This window comes from Tursiops truncatus, chromosome 1 (assembly GCF_011762595.2).
Source record: "Tursiops truncatus isolate mTurTru1 chromosome 1, mTurTru1.mat.Y, whole genome shotgun sequence".
Classification (NCBI taxonomy): domain Eukaryota; kingdom Metazoa; phylum Chordata; class Mammalia; order Artiodactyla; family Delphinidae; genus Tursiops; species Tursiops truncatus.
This window is the reverse complement of record NC_047034.1, coordinates 105908571-105930464: the sequence shown is the minus strand read 5'-3', so window position 1 is coordinate 105930464 and position 21894 is coordinate 105908571. Positions and strand designations below refer to the sequence as shown.

Sequence of the window (21894 nt, the reverse complement as noted above, 5' to 3'; positions counted from 1 at the left end):
TATTTTGTAATCCAGCTAATTGATTGGAGTGCTCTGATGGACAAAAAAGTAAAGCCGCCGTTTGTACCTACAATTAGAGGGCGGGAAGATGTTAGTAATTTTGATGATGAATTTACCTCAGAAGCACCTATTCTGACTCCACCTCGAGAACCAAGGATACTTTCAGAAGAGGAGCAAGAAATGTTCAGAGATTTTGACTACATTGCTGATTGGTGTTAAGTTGCTACACAATGTGAAACCAAGCAGACTGACTCATAAGAAGACCTCCTAAAAATAGCAACCCTTCATTTGCTCTCTGTGCCAACAAAAGCTTCTGAGTTTTTTTTAAACATATGAAGATGTGTTTAAAAATACTATTCTAATACCTTCTTGAAAAGTGGCTTCTCAATGTATTTTCAACGTAAATCTGAACACTGGAAACAGTTTCATGGAGTTTAAGCTGAATGAACATCGGCCATGAAAATCTATCAGAAATGAATACTTTTGGATCAATAGTCTTATTTTTTAAAAAAAGGAAGAAACAAAAAAAACCACTCTTCTACAGTCCCTAGCTTTGCTGTACTCCTGTCTTAAATGGAAGGAAAATTAATCAGTTAACTTTCCTTAGCTGTATTTTACAAAAAGAGGAAAAAAGGGCTTGGGATGCTATTACTATTCACACATAGTATGATTCTGTTTGAATAAGGCAAATGCTCTTATTTTTGTAAAGAAATTACTGTAATATCAAAAAAATTAGTTTGTGCACATTTTGGGGCTTTTTTTCTTTAACAGAATGAGTTGATGTATTATAAATTTTCTATATTTATTAGGAGAAAATTTTTATTGCCTTATCTTTACCAACCGTGTAACAGAGCCTCATAGCTTTCCAACAGAGCTACTTGCCAAACAATTATGTTTATTAAACCAACTATGCTGAAACAAACAGAAACAACTAAACATCTACATTTACTTAAAATTTTAAGAATGAGGACTTACTATCAGCCTGAACCAAGATACTGTTACCTGTATGCATTCCCAAAGTCTAGATACTCAGTATGTTCAGTCATACCTTTTTCCCAGACCAGTGAACTGATTACTCCTGTTTTTGATATTGTACATTTATCAACCTAGTTCATCTTGTTCTTGTGTCTACTGTAGAAGGGAACTATATCTTTGTTAAAACATAGGGATTATCATTGTATACATGCTGTGAACATGTATATGTGCAAGTTGTAATGTATTCTATGTTGTAGGTTTATTATTTAATTTCACCACTTCATCACTTTTGTACAGTGGCCAAGCAGACACCTCAGACTCCAGCATTTACGTTAAGTGCATTTGTACATTTTAGGCCACTGGATCCAGATTTTATATTGGCAGTTACTGAGGGCAAAAGCAATATTTTATAACAGAATGTATAAATATTTTTGATAAAACAGTCTATATTTTATAAAAATTATTATAACACTAAAGCTGTACCTCAAAAGTCTCAAAAATAATTTGATCAAATACTTTTTTACAACTCTTCAGAGGATCCATTTGTGGCTTTTTAATGCTCTTATAAGGATAGGGAAGTCTTTCTGCAAGCCATGACCTTTCTACTTGCCTGGAGTTTTGGGTTTTTTTGTTTTGTTTTAATTGTTTTCCCTCCTAGTCTGACTTTATTGTTTTTCCCTAGTTCAGTAATAACATCTTTGATTCTGTGCTTAGCATGTTAGGGCCATCATACCTCAGGAATAGCAAGTTGTTAACTAACCATACTGAGTTAACCATTTAATCACTATGATCTCATGTCTCAAAAGTTGTTCAAGTTTAAATCCTATGAGAAAAATGAAAGCACATTGATTTATAGAGAATTAAGCTTAAAACATTTATGAATATTTCAGCCTTGCCAGGATGTGTTGGCATGTTTTTGCTATACTCTGAGAACAGTTAAATTGTTCAGAGATAATTCCTGTTTCCTTACAAATTGATTATTACCCATGATCCTTTGGGGGAAAATCTTACAGGAAGAGGGAGCAGCAATATGTTGTTTAAAATTCTTTTAAAATGCCAGTTAACTTCCTTGGTGAAGGACAGTAGAGGATCTTAGCTTAATTGTCTGGTTTTAATGTAAACAGTGTTAACACAACATTAAAAAAAACACTAAATACTTTTGAGGTACAGTCTGCTCACCTTTTCTGGTTCTCAAATATGCATAGAAAGCAATGTCTAAAATAGGCGTTTAGCATTAAAAACTGACATAGCATTTTGTAACTACACAGTGTACAGAATTTTTTTTTTAATTGAAGTCAATCACTAAAAAAATTAGAGGGCAGGGTATATTCACTAATTAAGCTGAAGAAAGCACTAATTTTTTTCTGTAGTTTCAAAAATATATATATTTTAGTCAGATTAAAAATTTTTAAACTCTATAGAATGTAAATATATTTTGTTATTACTGTATGTGTAAGTGACTGCTCAAGCACTTTGTAAGGAAATTAAGATATTTTAGAATGGTACACTATGCATTCAAATTAAATGTGCCTTTATGTCATTTTAAGAAAAAGTGTTTTGCAGTCATAAATTACCACAAATGCACAAATTAAAGTTTATTAGATTGTAATTTGTAACTTTGTTTTTAAGTATTATTTCCTTTTGGAAACTTCCTATTGGTCAGAATATGTATTAGCTTTCCTAGATTCAAGATCTCAAAGACTAGTTAACTTCAGTTAGCCTTCTTGCAGGTACTTTTTGTCCTAGGGAAGGGTAAAATCATTAAGAGTCAAACCAAATTGTCTACTTCACTGGTAACAGTGGGGAAATTTTGCATTCTGTTCCTGTAAGTTTAGTAGCATCTTTCATTCAGTGGTTACTTATGGGACGTCTTCTGTGTGCTAGACACTAAGGATAGAAAGGTGATAAAAAAAGGCACCAAAGTCTTCATAAATGAAGAATGGTAAACATTAATGCTAAAATGCAAGCACTAGTACTATATGTACTTTTCTCTTGTTTGAGAATAACTTATTTAATTTTAGAATCTGACCTTTCAGAAAATAGGTAAATGAAAACAGAATACTAGCTATTTTATAGTCATCTTATTCAAAAATTACAAATGGAATATTTCAGAAATGTAAAAAGAACCCTGCTATCTCTGTGACACAGATTAAGGTCATAATGTAATCACCATTGTATGTTGACTAGGTGAAAGCTGCATTATAGATTCAAATCTAACAAAATTTTTACAGGTGCTGCTGATCTTCCCAAAGCAACTGAGGGTGAGTATGAGAAACCCAAAAGAACAAATGCCGGATCATATTTTTAATATAGAATTCTTGTTTACCTTCTAGCTATCTTTTGAGATCTAGTGTTTCTCTGAGATATAAGCTTTATATGTATATACATATATAACTACATGTGTTTATAAATATATGTATGTAAATATACACATATATAAATAGAGGTAAGTTTGTAAAGTAACTTCTAAGTGTCAAAAATCTTGTGTAATTTCTTCTAGTATCTTGACTAAGTAGAAACTCTCAGACATCCAGTACGAAACGTAATTTGAGTCATTGCTGGTCTCATTAAAGATAAGAGTGGTCTCTGGCAACCCCTCACCCCAAAGTAAGCAAACAAACTTGAGCATGAATCTGCACACACTAGGGCTTCAGCACCTAAGAGTTAGGGAATATCCAAGCACAAAAGTGAGAATACTCAGAGGTTGGGATGGAAGCTTGAGTCCACAGATTAGGCCAGAGAAGTAGGAAGTTGGAGAGGATAAGAGCCAAAATGGCAGGGAGCTGACTTTGGAAATGCAGACACCCAGAAGTGGAGTTGCCAAGGATGGATTTCTATAGCAATACCTTTATGAGGATAACACACCTTGGAATTGCAGTAGAACTTATATGTTCTGTGCTAAAATTCTCTAGAGGAGCTCAAGTTCTACTTTGCAGATCACTCTCCATCTACCAGTAGAATCAAATACTTTCTCAATGAAAGCTTTCCTGGATGAAAATATATAGGATTTCAACAGGTTAAGATCAAGTAATACACTATCACAGATCACCAAATACATGAGAGACAGCAAGTTATCTTGAATGAAGCCAATAAAAATAGTAAATATAGACAGCCCCTCCAAAAGATTGCAAATATTAGAATTCTCATATACAAAATTTAAAATAACTATATAAAAAAGTTTATATACCTAAAATTTACCAGGATAAATATGTAAAATGAAATTTGAAAGGAATTAACAAACATTTTTTAAATCCAAAAATTAAAAAAAATATATAAATGACCAAATTTGAAACTCAGTGGAAGCATTACAGCAGATTACACAGGTGAAAAAAGAACTGGAGAACTGAAAGATACATCTGAAAAATAATCCCAAGTAAATCAAATAAAGAGATAAGGAAATGGAAGATATCAAAGGAAAGTTAAGAGATATGGAAGATGGAAGGGAGACACAATTGGAATAAATGGAAGAGAGGCAATATGTAAAGACATAATGGCTGCAAATTTCCCAGAGAAGAAAAATATTTAATAAGTACAATATTCTCCATACAGAATAAATATAAATTTATGCATAGAATCATTGTAGTGAAACTGCAGACCACAAAGACAACATTTTGAAAATACCCAGGGAGAAAGGAAAGACTAACAGCTAACTTTTCAATAGCAATAATAGAAGCAGTGGAATATTGCCTTCAGAGCACTGGAAAATAAAATGTCAACCTGAAATTGTGTAGGACGTAAACTTTTTTTAAGAATGAAATCAGTTAAAATATTTTTTAAAGGAGGGTTTATGATCAAGGTCCTACTCTAAAGGAAGTGCTTCAAGAACAAAGAAAATGATCCCCCAAGATGATCAAAGATACAAAAAAGGCTTGTGAGCAAATAAAATGGTAAACACTTAGGTAAATCTAAATAAACCAAATCCATACATAGAAGCCTTTTTTTTCTATGTTAAGTCAACAGAAATTCTGGACAACAGATGTAAGAAAATTGAGATAGAGAAGATCAGAGCTAAAGTATTCTATTGTGTTGTTGGGGTGTCTAGGTCTTTTTTGTTTTAACATCTTTATTGGAGTATAATTGCTTTACAAGGGTGTGTTAGTTTGTGCTGTATAACAAAGTGAATCAGCTATACATATACATATATCCTCATATCTCCTCCCTCTTGCGTCTCCCTCCCACCCTCCCTATCCCACCCCTCTATCAGTTTATCAGTTTAACCAGCTCGGTCACAAAACACCGAGCTGATCTTCCTGTGCTATGCGACTGCTTCCCACTAGCTATCTAGTTTACATTTGGTAGTGTATATATGTCCATGCCACTCTCTCACTTTGTCAGGGAAGGGTAAGCTGCGTGTCAAGGTATTGATCAGTTAAATGTACAATCATAAAATGTCAAGGATATTCACTGAAAGAATATAGTGTGTATAAATTCCAAACCAAAGGTAACATGGTAGAACTCTAAATGTATAGCAATATAAATGGAGCAGACTCACTAGTTAAAACCAAGGTATATATTTTTAAAAGGAAATCTGATTTTATAATGTTTACAAAAAGATAAATCTAAAACATATGTACGCAGAGAAGTTAAAAGCAAAAGTAGGAGGAAATACATATAATGCAAAAACCAATCAAACTAAAGCTATGGTAGCTCTATTTAATATCAAACAAAACTGATTTTAGACCCATCTTGAAAAAAATGTGTCACTTAGAGTGTTTCTACACAATGATAAAAGATTCAATTCACCAAAAAGATATAATAATTCCAAGCATATATGTATCTAATAAAATAGTCTCTAAATACATAAAGCAAAAATTCTTAGAGCTACTTTAAAAAACTAGCAAATATCCATCAGGGTAGAAGAATTCAACTCATTATTGGACAACAGACTTTCTAATCAACAAAGATATAAAATGTTAGAAGAAAACAGTAAACTTGGTCCAGTGGACGTACATAGATTTCTGCCTCCAACAATTAAGGGATTCCACAGTTTTTTTCAAGTACATATGGAGCATTTACAAAAATTGAGCCATAAAACAAATGGCAGAAAATTACAGAGTATAGTTATACCAATTATATTTCCTACCTGCTTAGAACAAAAAAATTACATATATGTATATATATGTGTGTGTGTATATAAAGTATTTGAGAAAAAAATTTACCCTTTCAATAATGGAGAAAATGAAATAATAGTAATCATTAAATACTTATAACTGAGTAATAGTAAAAACATTGCATTACATACCAAAACTTGAGATGCAGCAAAAGTGGTTCTTCCAGGGAACTTTATAAACTAACTACTTATTAGAAAAAGGAAGGTTAAAAATGGATCAAATTGTTCAGTTTAAAAAGATAGGGAAAAAAAAAAACACCAATAACCAAAGTAAATAGTAAAAATAGTCAATATAATAGAAACAAAAGCCAAAATCTTGTTCCTTTAAAATGCTAACAAAGTAGACACAGCTCTGAAAAGATGAAATGAGAGAAGGCATAAAAAATACTACCTATTATAAATGAAAATGCAAGTGCGAGAAAGATTTTTTAAAATTGAAACGAGGGCTTCCCTGGTGGCGCAGTGGTTGAGAATCTGCCTGCTAATGCAGGGGACGCGGGTTCGAGCCCTGGTCTGGGAGGATCCCACATGCTGCAGAGCAGCTAGGCCCGTGAACCACAACTACTGAGCCTGCATGTCTGGAGCCTGTGCTCCACAGCAAGAGAGGCGCGATAGTGAGAGGCCTGCGCACCACGATGAAGAGTGGCCCCCGCTTGCCACAACTAGAGCAATCCCTCGCACAGAAACGAAGACCCAACACAGCAAAAATAACTTAATTAATTAAAATTGAAAGAAAATACTTCAGCATAACACAAATAAATTTGAGAACTTAAAATAGTGGAGTTAATCTTTGAAACCGATAAGAATACTAACCTAGAAAGAAATTAAAAGACTGAATAATCTCATAACAATTAAAAAAATAAAAGCAGAAGTTAAAAGTCTTTCCACAAAGAAAACAGTGGGTCTGGATTGCTTTACAAGTGAATCCTTCCAAATTTCAAGGAAGAAATTATTTTAACCACATAGAAAGTTTTTGAGATAATGGGGAAAAGTTATATTTTCTAGCTCATTCTATGAAGCCAGTATAATCTAGATAACAAAATATACAAGAAGAGTAAGTTACTAGCAAATTTCACTCATGAATATGGATATAAAAATACTAAACAAAATATTACCAACTCAGATTCAGTGATGTATGCAAAAGACACTTTTCCATTAGCAAATTTGGCTTATCCTGGTAATGTAAGGATGGCTTAATATTAGAAAATCTATAATTGTCATTTACCATAGTAACAGATTAAAGGAGAAAAAGTAATAGATTTAGAAAGAGCTGATCACATTCTTGCTTTAATGGGGTGGGACAGAGCTGGTTAAACTGATAAGTGGTATCTATAGTAAAACAAAAAACACAAGTAACTAAAATCAATAGCATCATCCCATACGAGGAAACATTCTCTTTAAAATTGGGGAATAGAACTAGGATGCCTGTCATTACTACTTCTTTTCAACATTGAACTCCTTTAATATAAGGGTTAAAAGGAGGATATAAAATGGTTATTATTTGCAGATGATATGATTATCAACCTACAAAACTCAAAAGACTAAAATTTGCTAGCAATCATAGTTTATCCAAGATTCTGGTTATAAGATGAAGATAAAAAAGTCAGTGACTTATCTGTGGACCATCACGAAATAATTAGAATACATAATATTTTTAAAACACAACTTTTACATAGCAACAAAACTAAGTTACCTAGAAATAAATTTAACAAAAGATGTGCAAGACTGGTTTTGTTTTGCTTCTAATTCTTCACTGGGAGACATTAAAGACCTAAGTGAATGTAGAATATCCCATCTTATGGTGTGATGTCAAGTGCTCCTCAAGTTGCTCTGTAGATTTAATGCAACTCCAGTCAGAATCTCAACATTTTTTTATAGAACTTTACAAACCCATTCTCAGATTTATGTAGAAGAGCAAAAGGGCAATAATAGTAAAGAACAGTTTAAGAAATTCCAGAAGAACAAAGAGGAGGAGAGGGAATTTGCCCTACCACATATCAAGAATTATGAAAATGTAGCAATTATTGTAGAATTGGTACATATTACAAATGGAGAAAGAGAGCCAAGGGATAGACCTACACATATATGAAACTGATATATAAAAGAAGCAATATGTTAATTTAGTGGAGAAAAAAGGAAATGTTCCATAGGTAGAGCTAGGAAAATTGTTTATCCATATGGAAAGGGAAAAAAACAATTTCTGTGTCACACCATTATAAAAATTTCAAATGAAATAAAAAGTAAGACTTAAAACTTTGGAAATATATGTAGGAGAAGAAAGCACTAAAATGTAAGAAAAATTCATAAATTCAACTAATAAAATTCAAAATTTCTGTTTATCAAAAGACATCATAAAGTAAAAAGGCAAGTCACAAACTGGAAGTAGATTTATTTCCGTCACATGTAACAGAGAAAGAATGATAGCTAACATAAATTAAAAATTCCTGAAACTCAATAAGGAAAACAATGGGAAATTTCAAAAGATATGAACAGATATTTCACAGGGACAGTAAACATGCCCAATCTCAACTGTAGTTAGAAACTACAAATTCAAGACCATACTCACATACAATTGCACACATTCAATTGGCAAAAATTTTAAATTCACACCATATCAAGTCATGGAGATGGAGTGGAACAATGAGATCTCATGTAAATTGCTGTGAGGAGTATATAGAAATACCCACTCTGGAAAAACAATTTGGTATTGTCTTGTAAAGCTGAACATGATACCCAGCAATTCCACTTGAGTACTGTATCCTGAAGAAACTTTTTACATATGCACCAAGAGTCATGAACAAGAATTTTCCTAGCATTATTTGTAAGCAAAAACTGGAAACAACCCAAATGCTCATCAGTGGAAGAGAACAGTTTAATAAAATATAGTATAATTACACCATGAAATATTATAGGGCAATGAAAATCAGCTGCCCTTATAGTGAACAGTACAAAAGAGCAAAATGTGTGAAAGAAGCTGATTAAAGACTGTATATAGCCTGTTTTTTTTTTTTACATCTTTATTGGAGTATAATTGTTTTACAGTGGTGTGTTAGTTTCTGCTTTATAACAAAGTGAATCAGTTATACATATACATATGTTCCCATATCTCTTCCTCCCTCCCACCCTCCCTATCCCACCCCTCTAGGTGGTCACAAAGCACCGAGCTGATCTCCCTGTGCTATGCAGCTGCTTCCCACTAGCTACCTACCTTACGTTTGGTACTGTATACATGTCCATGCCTCTCATTCACCTTGTCACAGCTTACCCTTCCCCCTCCCCATATCCTCAAGTCCATTCTCTAGTAGGTCTGTGTCTTTATTCCTGTCTTACCCTTAGGTTTTTCATGACATGTTTTTTTCTTAAATTCCATATATATGTGTTAGCATACGGTATTTATCTTTCTCTTTCTGACTGACTTCACTCTGTATGACAGACTCTAGGTCCATCCACCTCATTACAAATAGCTCAATTTCATTTCCTTTTATGGCTGAGTAATATTCCATTGTATATATGTGCCACATCTTCTTTGTTCATCCGATGATGGACACCTAGGTTGTTTCCATCTCCGGGCTATTGTAAATAGAGCTGCAATGAACATTTTGGTACATGACTGTTTTTGAATTCTGGTTTTCTCAGGGTATATGCCCAGTAGTGGGATTGCTGGGTCATATGGTAGTTCTATTTGTAGCTTTTTAAGGAACCCCCATACTCTTCTCCATAGTGGCTGTACCAATTCACACTCCCACCAGCAGTGCAAGAGTGTTTCCTTTTCTCCACGCCCTCTCCAGCATTTTATTGTTTCTAGATTTTTTGATGATGGCCATTCTGACTGGTGTGAGACGATATCTCATTGTAGTTTTGATTTGCATTTCTCAATGATTAATGATGTTGAGCGTTCTTTCAAGTGTTTGTTGGCAGTCTGTATACCGTCTTTGGAGAAATGTCTATGTAGATCTTCTGCCGATTTTTGGATTGGGTTGTTTGTTTTTTTGTTATTGAGCTGCATGAGCTGCTTGTAAATTTTGGAGACTAATCCTTTGTCAGTTGCTTCATTTGCAAATATTTTCTCCCATTCTGAGGGTTGTCTTTTGATCTTGTTTATGGTTTCCTTTGCTGTGCAAAAGCTTTGAAGTTTCATTAGGTCCCATTTGTTTGTTTTTATCTCCATTTCTCGAGGAGTTGGGTCAAAAAGGATCTTGCTGTGATTTATGTCATAGAGTGTTCTGCCTATGTTTTCCTCTAAGAGTTTGATAGTTTCTGGCCTTACATTTAGGTCTTTAATCCATTTTGAGCTTATTTTTGTGTATGGTGTTAGGGAGTGATATAATCTCATACTTTTACATGTATCTGTCCAGTTTTCCCAGCACCACTTATTGAAGAGACTGTCCTTTCTCCACTGTACATTCCTGCCTCCTTTATCAAAGATAAGGTGACCATATGTGCGTGGGTTTATCTCTGGGCTTTCTATCCTGTTCCATTGATCTATCTTTCTGTTTTTGTGCCAGTACCATACTGTCTTGATTACTGTAGCTTTGTAGTATAGTCTGAAGTAAAGGAACCTGATTCCTCCAGCTCCATTTTTCATTCTCAAGATTGCTTTGGCTATTCGGGGTCTTTTGTGTTTCCATACAAATTGTGAAATTTTTTGTTCTAGTTCTGTGAAAAATGCCAGTGGTAGTTTGATAGTGATTGCATTGAATCTGTAGATTGCTTTGGGTAGTAGAGTCATTTTCACAATGTTGATTCTTCCAATCCAAGAACATGGTATATCTCTCCATCTATTTGTATCATCTTTAATTTCTTTCATCAGTGTCTTATAATTTTCTGCATACAGGTCTTTTGTCTCCTTAGGTAGGTTTATTCCTAGATATTTTATTCTTTTTGTTGCAATGGTAAGTGGGAGTGTTTTCTTGATTTCACTTTCAGATTTTTCATCATTAGTGTATAGGAATGCCAGAGATTTCTGTGCATTAATTTTGTATCCTGCCACTTTACCAAATTCGTTAATTAGCTCTAGTAGTTTTCTGGTAGCGTCTTTAGGATTCTCTATGTATAGTATCATGTCATCTGCAAACAGTGACAGCTTTACTTCTTTTCCGATTTGGGTTCCTTTTATTTCCTTTTCTTCTCTGATTGCTTGGCTAAAACTTCCAAAACTATGTTGAATAAGAGTGATGAGAGTGGGCAACCTTGTCTTGTTCCTGATCTTAGTGGAAATGGTTTCAGTTTTTCACCATTGAGGATGATGTTGGCTGTGGGTTTGTCATATATGGCTTTTATTATGTTGAGGAAAGTTCCCTTTATGCCTACTTTCTACAGGGTTTTTATCATAAATCGGTGTTGAATTTTGTCAAAAGTTTTCTCTGCATCTATTGAGACGATCATATGGTTTTTCTCCTTCAATTTGTTAATATGGTGTATCATGTTGATTGATTTGCGTATATTGAAGAATCCTTGCATTCCTGGAATAAACCCCACTTGATCATGGTGTATGATCCTTTTTATGTGCTGTTGGATTCTGTTTGTTGAGGACTTTTGCATCTATGTTCATCAGTGATATTGGCCTGTAGCTTTCTTTCTTTGTGACATCCTTGTCTGGTTTTGGTATCAGGGTGATGGTGGCCTCATAGAATGAGTTTGGGAGTGTGCCTCCCTCTGCTATATTTTGGAATAGTTTGAGAAGGATGGGTTTTAGCTCTTCTCTAAATGTTTGATAGAATTCGCCTGTGAAGCCATCTGGTCCTGGGCTTTTGCTTATTGGAAGATTTTTAATCACAGTTTCAATTTCAGTGCTTGTGATTGGTCTGTTCATGTTTTCTATTTCTTCCTGTTTCAGTCTTGGCAGGTTGGCTTTTCTAAGAATTTGTCCATTTCTTCCAGGTTGTTCATTTTATTGGCATAGAGTTGCTTGTAGTAATCTCTCATGATCTCTTTTATTTCTGCAGTGTCAGTTGTTACTTCTCCTTTTTCATTTCTAATTCTGTTGATTTGAATCTTCTCCCCTTTTTTCTTGATGAGTCTGGCTAATGGTTTGTCAGTTTTGTTTATCTTGTCCAATAACCAGCTTTTAGTTTTATTCATCCTTGCTATTGTTTCCTTCATTTCTTTTTCATTTATTTCTGATCTGATCTTTATGATTTCTTTCCTTCTGCTAACTTTGGCGTTTTTTTTTTTTTGGTTCTTCTTTCTCTAATTGCTTTAGGTGCAAGGTTAGATTGTTTATTTGAGATGTTTCCTGTTTCTTAAGCTAGGATTGTATTCCTATAAACTTCCCTCTTAAAACTGCTTTTGTTGCATCCCATAGGTTTTGGGTTGTCGTGTCTCCATTGTCATTTGTTTCTAGGTATTTTTTTATTTCCTCTTTGATTTCTTCAGTGATCACTTCGTTATTAAGTAGTGTATTGTTTAGGCTCCATTGTTGTATTTTTTACAGATCTTTTCCTGTAATTGATATCTAGTCTCATAGCGTTGTGGTCAGAAAAGATACTAGATACAATTTCAATTTTCTTAAATTTACCAAGGCTTGATTTGTGACCCAAGATATGATCTGTCCTGGAGAATGTTCCATGAGCGCTTGAGAAAAATGTATATTCTGTTGTTTTTGGATGGAATGTCCTTTAAATATCAATTAAGTCCATCTTGTTTAATGTATCGTTTAAAGCTTGAATTTCCTTATTTATTTTCATTTTGTATGATCTGTCCATTGGTGAAAGTGGGGTGTTAAAGTCTCCTACTATGAATGTGTTACTGTCGATTTCCCCTTTTATGGCTGTTAGTATTTGCCTTATATATTGAGGTGCTCCTATGTTCGGTGCATAAATATTTACAATTGTTATATCTTCTTCTTGGATCGATCCCTTAATCATTCTGTAGTGTCCTTCTTTGTCTCTTCTAATAGTCTTTATTTTAAAGTCTATTTTGTCTGGTATGAGAATTGCTACTCCAGCTTTCTTTTGGTTTCCATTTGCATGGAATATCTTTTTCCCTCCCCTTACTTTCAGGCTGTATGTGTCTCTAGATCTGAAGTGGGTCCCTTGTAGACAGCATATATATGAATCTTGTTTTTGTATCCATTCAGCCAATCTGTGTCTTTTGGTGGGAACATTTAGTCCATTTACATTTAAGGTAATTATCGATATGTGTGTTCCTATTCCCATTTTCTAAATTGTTTTGGGTTCGTTATTGTAGGTCTTTTCCTTCTCTTGTGTTTCTTGCCTAGGGAATTTCCTTTAGCATTTGTTGTAAAGCCGGTTTGGTCGTGCTGAAGTCTCTCAGCTATTGCTTGTTTGTAAAGGTTTTAATTTCTCCATCAAATCTGAATGAGATCCTTGCTGGGTAGAGTAATCTTGGTTGCAGGTTTTTATCCTTCATCTCTTTAAATATGTTCTGCCAGTCCCTTCTGGCTTGCAGAGTTTCTGCTGAAAGATCAGATGTTAACCTTATGGGGATTCCCTTGTGTGTTATTTGTTGTTTTTCCCTTGCTGCTTTTAATATGTTTTTGTTGGATTTAATTTTTGACAGTTTGATTAATATGTGTCTTGGCGTATTTCTCCTTCGATTTATCCTGTATGGGACTCTGTGTGCTTCCTGGACTTGACTAACTATTTCCTTTCCCATATTAGGGAAGTTTTCAACTATAATCTCTTCAAATATTTTCTCAGTCCCTTTCTTTTTCTCTTCTTCTTCTGGAACTCCTATAATTCGAATGTTGGTGCGTTTAATGTTGTCCCAGAGGTCTCTGAGACTGTCCTCAGTTCTTTTCATTCTTTTTTCTTTATTCTGCTCTGCAGCAGTTATTTCCACTAGTTTATCTTCCAGGTCACTTATCCGTTCCTCTGCTTCAGTTATTCTGCTATTGATCCCATCTGGAGTATTTTTAATTTCATTTATTGTGGTGTTCGTCATTGCTTGTTTCATCTTTACTTCTTCTAGGTCCTTGTTAAATGTTTCTTGCATTTTGTCTAGTCTATTTCCAAGATTTTGGATCATCTTTACTATCATTATTCTGAATTCTTTTTCAGGTAGACTTCCTATTTCCTCTTCATTTGTTAGGTCTGGTGGGTTTTTATCTCCTTCATCTGCTGTGTGTTTTTCTGTCTTCTCATTTTGCTTATCTTACTGTGTTTGGGGTCTCCTTTTTGCAGGCTGCAGGTTCGTAGTTCCTGTTGTTTTTGGTGTCTGTCCCCAGTGGCTATAGTTGGTTCAGTGGGTTATGTAGGCTTCCTGGTGGAGGGGACTAGTGCCTGTGTTCTGGTGGATGAGGCTGGATCTTGTCTTTCTGGTGGGCAGGTCCACGTCTGGTGGTGTGTTTTGGGGTGTCTGTTGACTTATGATGATTTAAGGCAGGCTTTCTGCTAATGGGCAGGGTTAGTTGTTTGGCATAGGGTGTCTAGCACTGTAGCTTGCTGGTCGTTGACTGAAGCTGGGTGCTGGTGTTGAGATCGAGATTTCTGGGAGATTTCTGCCCTTTGATATTATGTGGAGCTGGGAGGTCTCTTGTGAACCAGTGTCCTGAAGTTGGTTCTCCCACCTCAGAGGCGCAGCCCTGAGCCCTGGCTGCAGTACCAAGAGCCTTTCATCCACACGGCTCAGAATAAAAGGGAGAAAAACAAGAAAGGGAGAGAAAGAAAGAAAGAAAGAAAGAAAGAAAGGAAGGAAGGAAGGAAGGAAGAGAGAAAGGAGAGAGGGAGGGATGGATGGAGAAGGGGGAAGGAAAGAAAGAAAGAAGTAAAATAAAGTAAGATAAAATAAAATAAAGTTATTAAAATAAAAAATAATTAAGAAAAAAAATTAAAAAAAAAAAAACACGGACTAATAGAACCCTAGGACAAATGGTGGAAGCAAAGCTATACAGACAAAATCTCACACAGAAGCATACACATACACACTGACAAAAAGAGGAAAAGGGAAAAAAATCATAAATCTTGCTCTCAAAGTCCACCTCCTCAATTTGGGATGATTCGTTGTCTATTCAGGTATTCCACAGATGCAGGGTACATCAAGTTGATGTGGAGCTTTAATCCGCTGCATCTGAGGCTGCTGGGAGAGTTTTCCCTTTGTTTTCTTTGTTCTCACAGCTCCCGGGCCCCGCCTCTGCATATAGGTCGCTGGAGGGCGTCTGTTCTTCGCTCAGACAGGTTGGGGTTAAAGGAGCAGCTGCTGCGGGGACTCTGGCTCACTCAAGCCGAGGGGAGGGAGGGGCACGGAGTGCAGGGCGAGCCTGCAGCGGCAGAGGCCGGCGGGACGTTGCACCAGCCTGAGGCGCTCCGTGCGTTCTTCCAGGGAAGTTGTCCTTGGATCCCGGGACCCTGGCAGTGGCGGGCTGCACAGGCTCCCGGGAGGGGCGGTGTGGATAGTGACCTGTGGTTGCACACAGGCTTCTTGGTGGCGGCAGCAGCAGCCTGAGCGTCTCATGCCCGTCTCTGGGGTCCGCGCTGTTAGCCGCGGCTCACGCCCGTCTCTGGAACTCCTTTAAGCAGTGCTCTTAATCCCCTCTCCTCGTGGACCAGGAAACAAAGTGGGAAGAAAAAGTCTCTTGCCTCTTCGGCAAGTCCAGACTTTTTCCCGGACTCCCTCCCGTCTAGCCATGGTGCACTAACCCCTTCAGGCTGTGTTCACGCAGCCAACCCCAGTCCTCTCCTTGTGCTCTGATGGAAGCCGAAGCCTCAGCTCCCAGCCCCGCCCACCCCGGCAGGTGAGCAGACAAGCCTCTCGGGCTGGTGAGTGCAGGTCGGCACCGATCCTCTGTGCGGGAATCTCTCCGCTTTGCCCTCCGCACCCCTGTGGCTGCGCTCTCTTCCGTGGCTCCGAAGCTTCCCCCACTCTGCCACCTGCAGTCTCCACCCGCGAAGGGGCTTCCTGGTGTGTGGAAACCTTTCCTCTTTCACAGCTCCCTCTCACTGGTGCAGGTTCCGTCCCTATTCTTTTGTCTCTGTTTATTCTTTTTTTTTTTGCCCTACCCAGGTACGTGGGGGTTTCTTGCCTTTTGGGAGGTCTGAGGTCTTCTGCCAGCGTTCAGTACGTGTTCTGTAGGAGTTGTTCCACCTGTAGATGCATTTCTGGTGTATCTGTGGGGAGGAAGGTGATCTCCGCGTCTTACTCTTCCGCCATCTTCCCCTCCAACTCAGCCTGGTATTTTTTAAAACTTAAAAACTAAGCCAAACTAAACATAAATGTGATTTTTTTTTTAAAGCAAGTAATTGTTGAACGAAAATTAAGATAGGGGTTATCTGATGAGACAGAAGAATATGATAGTGGTGCAGAATATCCTGACAGGTAGAAGTTGCTGGTAGTATTTTAGGTCATCAGTTTGGGTGGTGATTTAATCAGTTCAGTATATTAATAAATAATATACTCCTCACCATCTTGAGTCCTCACTGTTCTCCTTTTCCACCTTAAATTGCCATATCCATCATACTCTCCCACGTATGTGATCCTCAGCTCCCTGCTCCTTTCTTGCTTCTTTGTACAACCCTGTTAAACTCCCACCCAAACCCCTGTTAAATCTATTTCTGCATCTGAACAACCATGCTAACTCATCTCACTACCATGAAGTGAGTCAATACTAAATTTCCTTAGTCTAGTGGTTCTCAAACTTTACGGTGTATCAGAATCACTGGAAGGATTTGTACATGGGCTTCATCAAGCAGATTGTTTTGTTTGTTTTGGTATTGAGTTGTATAAGTTCTTTTTTTTTTTTTTTTTTTTTTTTTTTACGGTACGTGGGCCTCTCACTGTTGTGGCCTCTCCCATTGCGGAGCACAGGCTCCGGACGCGCAGGCTCAGCGGCCATGGCTCACGGGCCCAGGCGCTCTGCGGCATGTGGGATCTTCCCGGACCGGGGCACGAACCCGTGTCCCCTGCCTCGGCAGGCGGACTCTCAACCGCTGCGCCAACAGGGAAGCCCTGTATGAGTTCTTTATATATTTTGGATATTAAGCCCTTATCTGATACACGGTTTGCAAACATTTTCTCCCATTCTGTAGGGTGCCTTTTCATTTTGTTAGTTGTCTCTTGCTGTGCAGTAGCTTTTTAGTTTGATGTAATCCTGCTTACTTATTTTTGCTTTTGTAGCTTGTGCTTTTGGTGTCATATCTAAAAAATCATTGCCCAGACCAATGTCAAAGAGCTTTTTTCCTATGTTTTCTTCTTGGAGTTTTATGGTATTCGGTCTTATGTTTTAAGTCTTTAATCCATTTTGAGTTAACTTTTGTGAGTGGTATGAGAGAGGTCCAGTTTCATTTTTCTGCATTTTTTTCATTTTCCTAACACCATTTATTAAAGGAACTATCCTTTCCCCATTGACTGTTCTTGGGTCGCTTGTCAAATATTAATTGACTATAAATGCAGGGGATGGTTATTTCTGGGCTCTCTATACTGTTCTATGTCAATTTTTATGCAAGTACCATGCTGTTTTAATTACTATAGCTGTGTAGTACTGTTTGAGATGAGGACATGTGAATGCCTTTGGTTTTGTTGTTCTTTCTCAGGTTTGCTTTGGCTATTCGAGGTCTTTTGTGGCTCCAAACAAATTTTTAGGATTTTTTTTTCCTGTGGAAAATGTCATTTGAATTTTGATAGGGATTGCATTGAATTTATAGATGGCTTTGGGTAATACAGATGTTGTGTATAGAAACACAACTGATTTCTATATGTTGATTTCACATCCTGCAACTTTACTGAACTTGTTCATTAGTTCTAATAGTTTTTTTGGTTCAGTCTTTAGGGTTTTCTTTAGATCGTATAATCTTCGAACAACAATTTTACTTCCTCCTTTCCAATTTGGATGCCTTTTTATTTCTTGCTTGACATTTTTCTCATTCCAATTTTGATTGCTTGCTGATTTTGCTGTAGCTTTATTTTCCTTTACATTGGAGACAGAAATACTGTCTTTATGTCAAAGGAATAAGTTTGTCCTCTAGCATCAAAACACATTGCTATTCTTAAATTGAGAATAGGTGTAAATGATGGGCTAACATCTAGGAACTATGTTGTAAGAGATGGAGTAGAATGAGAGACAAGACTGGTTACAAAATTTATTTTTCTTTCTTTCTTGTGTGTGTGTGCATGCCAAGTGTGGTATTTGTATAAATTAAATACCTATTTAATCTGTAAAATACCCCTCCTCCCTTCAGATAATCAGCACTATATATCTCCTAGGCATGAACACACATAAACAGAAAGCCAGAAATCCAAGATATCAAGATCACCATCTTGGCAGTGGACTTTCTAGGGCAGTTTAACTGTTCCTATTTTCACTGAATTTTTAGACCTTGCCTTTTTTTTCCCCCTTTCTACTCAGATCTACTTTATTCACTGGCTTGTCATCCTGTATTAATCAGTTCTCTGACTTGAAACCATTGAGTGCTTGTGACATTAGTATTACCATCTTTTTCTGTTTTTAGAAGTAAAATAGTGTATTTTAAAACTTTAGTCTCCCATATATGATCTCATTTAATCCCCAAGACTACCCTATGAAGTTGGTGGAGTGAAGTAAGTTGCCCCAGCTCACACAGCTGCTAAGTGGCAGAGCCAGACTATGACCCTTTCCTTGCCCAGTACCTTTTCTGTTACACTACAAACTTTTTGTTTAAGTTGGTTTTAAATTAGACCAGTCAATAGTTAACTCCCCCTGAAAGTAAGATGAAGACAGAATAAAGTTAAAACTCCCCTCTCCCTTCCCCCAGGAATACTAACTACATCAGTGGTATTACATCTTACTGCATCACATCGGGAGATAGTAATCTCAAATTTTTCCACTAAGTTTGATCACTTGGTTGAGGTGGTGATCATCAGATCTCTCTTTCTGAAGATACCGTTTTACCCTTATAACTAATAGACAATCCGAGGTAATACTTGAGGATCATTTGATTTCCAAAAACCTTCCTCCCAATACTCATCTGAGTAAATTATTACACTAGAAGTTGCAAAATAATTTCCCAACTCTAGTATTTCATCTACATGCATTAGCTGCCATTCTTGTTTTTGTTTTTTTTAAGCTTTTCCTTTTTCCTCATAACCTCACTTTTTTTTTTTAAATTTGAGTATCACTATAGATGCAAGGACTTTATAAAATCATTGTGTTATAATCCATTACTATTACTGCTTTTTTCTTGGATGCTTAAATTGTTCCCAGATTTGAGCCCATTTGTCTTTGAGTACCTCCTTGCTTTCTTGCACTATAAGATGTTCCAGGCCCACTTTTTGTGTTCCCTGCAAACCTGGAATTAGCCTTTTTTTTTTTTTTTTTTTTTTTGGAGAAAGAATATTTAGGAACTAAAATCTGATTGCTATTGTGAAGTCATGATATCTAGACCCTTTCAGTTGATAGACGAAGAAAATAAACCTCTTTGAAAATCAGGAGTTCATGCTAATTTAAATGGAGCCTTATAGGATTCTTTTTCAACTTAACCTCATTTCATATTTTCATCTCTCTTCTGCCATTATAGACCCTCATTTTTAAGAGTCTATATGGTGATTCAATTTCATACTAGAAAGCATTATTTTTACTTGTTTTAGAAAAATTTGTTCAGTTTACCAAAGAGATCAGTATACTTTATTTGAAAATTAATAGGAGGGACTTCCCTGGCAGTCCAGTGGTTAAGACTCCGCACTTCCATTGCAGGGGGCACAGGTTCGATCCCTGTTCGGGGAACTAAGATCCCCCGCATGCTGTGCGGCTCGGCCAAAAAAAAAAAAATTAATATGAAAGTTTAAAAACCTCATGTCACTACTTTCAACGCCTCAGTAGGAAATAGGCAAGCAGATCAGTGGTCCTAAAAAAAAATCGTTTTCAGGTGATTGTTGTTATAGTTCCTAATTTCTGTTTTCTTTTTAGCTGTTTATACAAAGTCATCACAGTCACACATTTACTTCTCCAAGTGTACAGATTCACATTTTAGATTCTCAATGGAATCCAGTTCAGTATTTTTGACATTTACAGCAGTATGCTGAATTGTAGCATTTGCTTCTTCATGCTTTTATATTTCAGTGAGCTACTTTTGAGTTGTTGGTTTACTTCTTGAAATATGGACATAATGCAATACAATAAAAATAATGAAAAATGCATACTAACCGAAACTAAACAATATGCAAAAGACAAATACCTTATTGCCTTATCTGATAAATGCAGTCTGTGTAGTATGCATGAAATATTTAAGAGTGTAAGTATTAACAAAAGAGTTAGGTTTCTATGGAAATAGTAACTGCTTTTATCTTTTACAAATTTGAAATTGTGTGAAAAAACCTTAATCCCAGTAATTTTATCTCTGACCCCCAAACTGCATGTAAACCACTTAGTAGACGTCCAGGGATTTCTAGCATCTAAACACTGTAAAAAAGAGTTGTAGCTTTTTCTAATCCACCATCCTGGACTCATCAAAGCCCAGGATCTTTTGGATAAAGTAAATAAATTGCAATTCGATTTCTAAAGAACCCCTGATGCCTCCTTGGTACCTGCTTTATCTTTACGCACTGATACTACTGCTTTACTCCTCCCTCAAGTTGTTTGTGTTATAGTCTAGTTAGAATAGGTAGAAAATAAATGCCAAAATGGCCTTTAAATGTTGTCATTTGAAGCTAACACTCCAAATTGGAGACCTTTGAAATGAGGCCTTTGAAGAAAAGAGCAGTCTAAATTGAAGTGTGCATAACTGTTTTGAACTGGAAATTACCTCTAGTTTAGTGAATAAAACCTATATAAATTAAATAAAACAATGCATATATATTTCTTTTTTCTGTATTATGTCTTATACTTATCCATGTTGAGATGTCCAAGCATAGGATTCAGGAAGAGGACTGGGCTGGAGATATGAGGGTCGTTGGATGGTAACTGAAGTCACAGGGGTAGATGAGGTCACTTAGGGTTGAGTGTGGAGAGCAACAAGATAGAAGGGTCAACCAAGGACAAAATTCTAAGGGATGAGTAGAAGAGGAAGACTCAACAGAGACCTAAAAGCAGTAACCAGAGGTAGGAAGGAAATAAGGAGAGAATTAGTATTATGAAAGCCTAGGGAAAGAGAGTTTCAAAGAGGATTGAAAATGGACAACAATGTGAAGTGTTAATTGGTGAGGATGAGGTCTGAGATGTTCCACCTGCTTTAGCAACATGGATATTTTTGAGACCATGATGAGAGTAGTTTTACTGGTGTGCCCAGGGCTGAAACTAGCCTGCAATGCTTTACAGTGGGAATGAGGGGGAATCTTTCAAGAAGTTTGGCTATGAAGAGCAAGAAAGTGCCAGGGATCAAGGAGTTTAGGACACAGAAGACATTGGAATGTGTTTACAGGTTGATGGGAGGGAGCAAGCCAGCCACACTGCTTGTAATCCCCACAGAACCATGCAGTATGAGGCCTCCTTGTTTAATTCATGGTGATCATCTTCACTCTTCCCAGAGATGGGGCTAAACCCAGTGAACTTAAGTGCTAATCATCTTCCAGATTCTGCTAAAGTAAAACAGTCTTTCTCTGACCATTCTCTCCCAACATAGAATTAATCAAATCCTCTTGTGTCCCCACCATAACCTGCAAAATACTCTCTATGCTTTATTGCATTTATTTGTTTACATGTCTCTTTTCTCCATAAGTTGTGTTTTATCCATCTTAGATGCCAAGTGCACAGCTCTGTCGCTGATACACTGTAGTGTTCAATAAATAGTAATAGCCTTTTATAAAGCAATAACCTTCATTTTAAAAAATCAGGTATTTTGTGTTACCGTATTGGATCTTCACAACAACTCTGTGAAAAAAGCACTGTAATATTCTTTTTTTATAAATAAGAAACTTGAGACTTAAGAGAGCTAAGTAACTTG

General features: G+C 36.4%; 1 protein-coding gene across 4 annotated transcripts in view; it reads left to right on the top strand.

The window, feature by feature from the left end:
* PKN2 (protein kinase N2) overlaps window positions 1–21894 on the top strand; it is a 171422-nt gene that overhangs the window by 120681 nt on the left and 28847 nt on the right. For 3 of the 4 annotated variants that reach the window (XM_019919811.3, XM_073787614.1, XM_019919810.3), the window contains one exon: window positions 3207–3236. In XM_019919811.3, the coding sequence (XP_019775370.2) occupies window positions 3207–3236 (30 nt within the window). Of the gene's footprint in view, window positions 1–15; window positions 2585–3206; window positions 3237–21894 lie in introns of those variants that run through there. The other variant, XM_019919809.3, reaches the window with a different exon arrangement.